At 38.5% G+C, this 7,520-nt stretch overlaps 1 protein-coding gene across 2 annotated transcripts; it reads left to right on the top strand.

Annotated features, from left to right (window-relative positions):
- The first annotated feature begins 2,380 nt into the window (after positions 1-2,380).
- On the top strand, positions 2,381-7,183 carry LOC107558132 (zinc-binding protein A33-like). 2 transcript variants are annotated; one of them, XM_016241757.1, is made up of 6 exons: positions 2,381-2,926; positions 2,997-3,092; positions 4,041-4,274; positions 4,914-4,936; positions 5,038-5,153; positions 5,871-7,183. In XM_016241757.1, exons 1-6 carry the CDS (start codon positions 2,453-2,455, stop codon positions 6,413-6,415), a joined length of 1,488 nt encoding a protein of 495 aa, XP_016097243.1. In that variant the 5' UTR covers positions 2,381-2,452; the 3' UTR covers positions 6,416-7,183. The 2 variants fall into 2 exon arrangements, with proteins under 2 accessions (XP_016097243.1, XP_016097242.1); XM_016241756.1 differs by having other exon boundaries at positions 5,035-5,153.
- The last annotated feature ends 337 nt before the right edge of the window (positions 7,184-7,520 follow it).

Genomic DNA, 7,520 nt, shown 5'->3' with positions numbered 1-7,520 from the left:
TTACTGGAATATTATAATGTGCCAAAAACTCGTTATAGGTAAAGAGAGAACCATTTACAATAAATAACTGATCCACCAATGTGATACCATTTTCAAACCAATGTTTCAGAAAAAGTGATTTGCATTGATATAAGATGTCCTTATTGTTCCATATATACTTATGTGGTGAAAAGTTATGTTTGAAAATCAAGGACCATGATAAAAAGGCCTGGCGATGAAATTCAGATAGTTTCACTGGTATCGTTTGCCTTGCCGTTCTTTTTTCTTTTTTTTCCGCTGTTATCGCAATCAGGAGACAAGACATATGTTGTTACCTTACCTATGTTTCTACGAAAACCGTAAAAGTAAAGTAAAAAAATAATAATAATAATTGAAATCACCTCATAGTTAATATGAATTGTGTGTATAATAATTATACATAGATTTAGATTAACTATCAGTTCAGAACACTGAGAAAACTTTGATAAATATAATTATCAGAAAATTAGCTTTTCTACCTTTTTCTACTTAACTTTTTTTGGAATATATATATATATATATAATTAATCAAGTACATATTTAATTCATACAAAGTTATAAAAGTGCATGTATATATATATAAAAATAGGTTGAATTATATTATAGATGAACTATGTCACAGCTTTGAAACGTGTCACAACAGCTATTATTTTGCAGTCTCCAGCATTAAATGCTGAAAGCAATCTACAACATGACCTCAGGTTGTGTATATATAAGCATTCCTCCAGCATGTTCTAACACACATGGAGTAGGGAATATTAGAGCATCTGTTCAGCTGTGCATGATAACGTCCTTGGAATGGAATCAAATGCTGACTCAAGCTGAAACTCACTTGAGACTGTATGCTGTTGATTCACACGAATCAGAGAACAGTTCAAACACGGTCCCATCTTGCAGGCAGAATCCTCAACCTCAAGGCTTACCAACTGGTTCCTACTGCGGGTTTCTTGTTTTCCTAATTTAGCCCCAAAACTCTTGAACCCACCCAACTGAAGTGGGGTGGAATTTCCCAATGCTAGTAAACAACTGTAAAACAGTCTCTGATTTAAAAGCCCCTATCGTGACTGCCAAGTTTCCTGTGGAGATTGCGATACACCACTGCGGAGTTGAACCAAAACCCATTTCTGAGTCACTCTGAGCCCGCAAGACTTTGACTTTGTATTTCCCAAGAGACACTCCGCGACTATCTATGTTTATTCAAACATCATTTTGGCTATTCTTCTCTGTATTATAGCTGTAGCACCATCTCTTTTTTTTCAGGGAACTTGGAAGAGGGGCAGGATATATTGAATTAAACTTCAACAATACCAGACGAACAGGAAAGAAGCGTAGGCCGAGCGGTCCTGGGGAATATGGGGAGGAAGTTCAAATCCAACTCTTTCTTTTTGGCTTGCAGTCCCTTGAGATTACAGCAGCCACTGCTGCAGGCATGTGCAGACCACAATGGCACTTTCAAAGATTAAAAAAACTGTCTTAGCAGTCGTCCTCAAATACTAACTTTGGAAAATTTGCTAGTTTACACTGAAATAATACTAAATTACAATTTGGTTAATAAATGAATAAGATTCACTTTATTGTCAATCAGGAGAGAAAACTAAATATTGCTTCACAGGCATGCAACATTGGAAACCTCAACAGCACTTACAAAGCACAGAGAATGTAGCAATAAAAACATATTACAAATCAAGTTGTAAGAAGTTGTGAGACCAGACTCAGATTTAGATTTTCTATCAAATTAAATAAAATATATAAATTATTTTAAAAGTAACTGGTACTAGTGCAAGAAAAGTAGATTTTCTGAATAGAATAGAATAGTGATAGAATTTGTGAGATAGAACTTTGATGAATACACTTTGATAAATATAATAAAATACAATATTAAGTAATTGGGTGGAAGTTGTGAGACCAAACTTTAAAAAATATAAATGATGCATCAAAAAATTAGCTTTTCAAATTTGAATACACTTATGTTCTTTATGAAAGTTTAAAAAGAAAGTAGGGCACATCTTGTTGTTCTCACAAAGCTTTTTGTGCTGACATACGCACAGTGATATGAAAGGGATTAAAAGGTTTTGGATAAATACCAGGTTACTGAATTTGTGCAATAAAGTTTCTTGAAATGGAATTAATGAGGACCAATGCATAGAAGAGGCTTTCGCTAAAAATAAACAGTCCATGTCTCGGTTCTCGGTTTCCTGGCTGTAGGTCTGACGTCGTGTTAAAGCAAAGCAGAGGGGACGTGCAACTCCAGCCAACTTTCGGCAGGATCAAGCCTGAGACAAGAGCCGCCCCCTCAGCTCCCCCTATCCTCTCTCATAATCAACAGGAAAGACGGGGCCAGAGCTCTGAGAGAGCTGGGAGGGAAGAGACGAAGAAAAAAACACCACAGAAGAAAACACACTAGATATCCAACAATCTTCCCACACAGGACAAAATGGAAAAGAAAATCAGTCCTCGAGTGTCCAAGAGCTCTGCGCAGCGCCTAAGCAGGGATCTCACCTGCTCCATCTGCCTGGACCTGTTCAAGCGCCCGGTTTCCTTGCCGTGCGACCACACTTTCTGCGAGGCCTGCATTATGAGTTACTGGAGCGGTCCTCGTGGAAAAGGCCAGGGTGGATCGGGTTCCTGTCCTCAGTGCCGGAAAGTCTTTCCAGGCCATAGCTACAGACCCAACCGCATCGTGGCCAACATCGTGGAGAGCTACTGCCAGGGGATCGAGGAAAGTGGGGATCGGCTGACCAGGTTATCAGACACGTTTCCTCCAACCCCACTTTGCAGTCGACACAGAGAAGAGCTGAAGCTGTATTGTGAGGAAGACCAGGAGCTGGTGTGTCTGGTGTGTGGGATCTCTCAGGATCACCGGGCTCACACGCTGGTATGCCTGCAAGATGCAGAGCAGAGATATAGGGTAAGAATCAAAGACATGTTTTCTAACTTCCTCAGCTCAGCTGAAAGCTCACGTTGTTTGTGTTGTACAGGCTTCTCTAACCACTTCAGCAAATGGTCTTCAAAAAGAGCTCAACACTGCTCTAGAGTGTGAGAGAGAGACTGAAGAGGAGGTGAAGAAACTGAAGGTAAGAAGAAATTAAACCTCATGCATACTCTCCAATACCTCTTAACTGGAAAAGCATTGGAAAAGATTCCTGATCCTAACCTGACTAACACCTAATCATCTAAATTCTTGATGCTTTCCAGTAGGTATAATAACTTGTAGGTTCAAATCAACATGAATTCAAAGTTATGTTCTTAAAAGTATAGTTCACCCACAAATGAAAAGTCTGTCATCATTTAGCCTCTTAAAAATAAAGGTTCCAGAAGAATGTTTTTGCAGTGATGCAGAACCGTTTTGGGTTCCTCAAAGAACCTTTCAGTGAACAGTTCTTAAAAGAACCATTCTTTTATTTGTGTGAAAAACATTTTAATAATCTAGTAACAATCTAGAGAAACTTTTTTAGAACCTTTTGTGCAATGAAAGATTCCATGCAAGTTAAAGGTTTTTCATGGAACCATAGATGCCAATAAAGAACCATTATTTAGAGTGTGCTCACCTTCATGTTGTTCCAAACACAAAATAAAATATTTTGTATAATTTTTCAACTGTTTTCGTCCATACATTGATGTATGGTTTGTTAGGATAGGACAATATTTGGCCGAGATACAACTATTTGAAAATCTGGAATCTGAGGGTGCAAAAAAATCTAAATACTGAGAAAATCGCCGAAAAAGTCGAAAGTTCTTAGCCATGCATATTACTAATCAAAAATTAAGTTTTAATATATTTACAGTAGGAAATGTACAAAATATTGTCATGGAACATGATCTTTAGTTAATATCCTAATGATTTTTGGCATAAAAGAAAAATCAATAATTTTGACCCATATAATGTATTTTTGGCGATTGCTACAAATATACCCCAGCGACTTAAGACTGCTTTTGTGCTCCAGGGTCACAATTGTCAAATGCATGTTGTCTTCCACCTCTGAGGCAAAAATCACCTCAAATTCTCTTGTTTTTCAACCTAGGACCACACTGCAGATCTGAAGCAGAGAATCGAGGCACAGTTCAGCGAGCTTCATCAGTTCCTGTACCAGGAAGAGAAACTCCTGCAGGTCAAGCTCAAGACAGAGGAACGGCGAGAGCTGATAAGGCTGGATGAGCACAAGGCCCTACTCAGTGTGGAGATATCACGCCTGCGCAGAGCTATGAACGACATCGAGGACAAACTCAGTGAAAAGGATCCTCACACACTACTCAGGGTGAGTGCAAAGCCAGACGTCACACTGACAGATATCTGCAGAACCAAAAGACATTTATTTTCATTGGGAGGTGGTGATTTGAGGCGGAACTGGAGTGTCAGATTGCTGACAATGGGTGTGCAGACAGTGACGCTTGTGTAATCCGGCACCAGATACAGTTGGATACTGCAGTAGAGAAGGAACTTGCCTATTTACAGTCAAGTGCACGAGACTTGCTGACCTCAAGTGATATACTGTCAGTGGGAACGACCCTTTAAAGAAAGATGAGATGCAATGTAATGTTGTATATAATATATTCATACAAATGATACTAAATAATATTTTTAAGTAATGTTAAAACATGTATTAATGATGTTAAAATTTAAGATCTGAAAAGAAAATATATTTTTTAATAATATATCTTAATCATTTCAATACTTAACTGCTGACAGAAAGCTCTGTGGGATATCACTTGGGTCAACACAGGATGCAGTGTAATTATCTCAGCTTTGCAATGGGAAGGTAATGCCATTAGTGCAGCACTAGGGGATTTTCCAGTTGTGGATGAAAAAAAAGAGGTGTAGCTCAGTTTCAAACACTGATCTCATGTGGAAAACGTCTGTCCCTACCTCTCGAACTGAGCCAATTTCTTTTTTGCAGAGTATAAAGGGCCTGCTTCAAAGGTGAGAGACCTCTATGGATCTGTTACATTTAAAATTTTCACTAATATTTTCATGAGGAAGTTGAATTGTTTTTATTTCTGGGCTTGTGTTGTTTCAAGTAGGCAGCCACCGAAGTTTGAGAAGCCAGCACTGACGCCCCCCAGACTGTGTGAGGGTCGCTTCGCTGGGCCCCTGCAGTACAGAGTGTGGAAGTCACTGAAGCTAAGCATCTATCCAGGTTTGAGAATGATCCTAAATAAAAATAAAAAAAATGTTCACGTTGAATCATGCTGTGTAAATGCATAATAAAATTCCAAAGAATAACTCAATCGAAAATTAAAATTTGCTGAAAATTGACATGCCTTCAGGCCATCCAAGATGTAGTTTGTTTCTTCATCAGAACAGGTTTGGAGAAATTTAGCATTCCATCACTTGCTCACCAATGGATCCTCTGAGTCTGCAGTGAATGGGTGCCATCAGAATGAGAGTCCAAACAGTTGATAAAAACATTACAATAATCCACAAGTAATCCACACCACTCCAGTCCATCAGTTAACATTTTATGACGCGAACATCTGCATGTTTGTAAGAAACAAATCCATCATTAAGATATTTTGAACTTTAAACTGTCACTTCTGGCCAAAATACCAGACCATAATCCAAAATAATGAAAGCAATATTATGGCAATATTATGGATAATAGATTCATATTTTAGCCAGAAGTTGGTTTGAAGTTAGAAATGTATTAATGATGTATTTCTTTTTTCTTCCAAACATGCAGATTTTTGCTTCACAAGACATGAATTCATAGCCTGGAATTGTGTGGATTACTTGTGGATCATTATGATCTTTTTTATCAGCTGTTTGAACTGATGGCACCCAAACTCATCTGCATTTTGTACGACTTCTAGGATGCATGAACTAACTCTTCTCTGCAACATTGTTCCCTTTCTAGTTCCCTCAGCCATCACATTTAACTCCAAAACAGCCAACCCCTGGCTCAGTCTTACATCTTCGCTCACCTGTGTGCGCTACCAGACCTTCAACACCACGGTGCAGGACAATCCACAGCGATTCAATGCCGCGCTGTCTCTCTTGGGCAGTCAAGAGTTCACTAAAGGACGCCACTACTGGGAGGTGGAGGTGTACAGCAGCACCGTGTGGACCGTGGGAGTCGCTCGTGAATCCGTCACGAGAAAAGGTGTCATCAATACCATGCCTGCCAATGGCTTCTGGACGCTCTCACTATCATATGGAGTTCAGTATATGGCCGGGACATCTCCGCCAACATTGCTGTCTTTGGAAGAGCCACTGGCGAGGATCGGCGTGTATCTGGACTACAAAAGAGGCCTGGTGTCCTTCTACAATGCCGAGAGCATGACACACCTCTACACCTTCAAGGACACCTTCACCGAGACCCTCTACCCTTATTTTAACCTCGGCTTCCTGGATAAAGTGCATGAAAATGAGCCTCTTAAAGTGTTCCTACCTAAAATCTGAAATTTTCTTTCATAATATTAATATTTCTTTTTTTATATAAACACTAGGCTGGACCTGGATATTTTAAGTTAAGCCTTTTTAGACATTTGTTTAAAGGTAAAGCAATTAATGAGACTTGCAAAAAATAAAATAGCTAATACAAATAAATAAGTAAATATATAACATCTTAACATTCCAATGGGTTAGTGGAGGCACATGGAACTTGGAATATGAAACCAAGTCATTAAAAACAGTTTGAAACCATGGCTTATGACCCTTCCACCACGTTAAAGTTACCAAGCATCAGTCCAGGCAGATATCATATATTCTACATGTTTCTGTGATATTCCTAGGTTTTATAAACAAAGGCTGGTCAGCATGGTCGTAACTACACCTTTGTAAAAGCAAAAAGCATTTTTTTCAATTGACAGCCATTCAAAATTGGCTGTGTATTTTAAGCTACATATAATCAAAAGTATTTCAGTATATTACAGTAAATATTTAGCCAATGACTGATTCTTTTTAGATTATCTTAAAAGCGTTAAAATAGACTTATCTCTACCTCTATCTGCTGCCTCTGACATCACAGTTTATGCATGTTCTTGTGCCATCAGCCAATCAACAGAGTTATTAGTGAGCAAAGATGGACACAAGCATACTTCCACTGCCACTGAGATGAATGGGAATGCTAATATATATACACTACAGACCTCACTGCTGAGCAAAAAAATAAATAAAGTTCAGGTAAATGGCATCTTACACTTGCAGCAGCTTCAAACTAGGCTTCTGTGCAAAAAGAAACACGGTTCTCATTCCAAACCTGCGGAAAAAGAGAAAGTATACAAATGTAAAACACAAGAAACCCCATTAGGCTACAGTCAAAGGATAATGGGCATTCTAGCATAGTCTAAAATCTACAAGCCTAGTGATGTTATATCATTTTTTATACAAACATGTACACAATGAAAACCATTATTTAAAAAAACACCAACAAAATGGTTTGTCTCTTTTTTTTACTATCTGGTAAAGATTTAACAAAATCTTTCCCTCCTCAAGACTTCATAAGGTCTATGCAGTTACCATCACTAACCACAAGGAGGTGCAATTGCACTCTTGATGCGCTCTG

This window comes from Sinocyclocheilus grahami, unplaced genomic scaffold (genome assembly GCF_001515645.1).
Source record: "Sinocyclocheilus grahami isolate Dianchi unplaced genomic scaffold, SAMN03320097.WGS_v1.1 scaffold632.1, whole genome shotgun sequence".
In the NCBI taxonomy this organism is placed as follows: Eukaryota; Metazoa; Chordata; class Actinopteri; order Cypriniformes; family Cyprinidae; genus Sinocyclocheilus; species Sinocyclocheilus grahami.
The sequence above is the reverse complement of the archived record's forward strand: the minus strand, read 5'-3'. Positions and strand labels throughout refer to the sequence as shown.

Coding starts and splice junctions, on each gene's coding strand:
- LOC107558132 (XM_016241756.1), top strand. CDS start 2,453: ATGGAAAAGAAAATCAGTCCTCGAGTGTCCAAGAGCTCTGCGCAGCGC. Junction 3,093..4,040: donor AGGAGGTGAAGAAACTGAAG/GTAAGAAGAAAT, acceptor TTTTCAACCTAG/GACCACACTGCAGATCTGAA. Junction 5,154..5,870: donor GAAGCTAAGCATCTATCCAG/GTTTGAGAATGA, acceptor TTCCCTTTCTAG/TTCCCTCAGCCATCACATTT.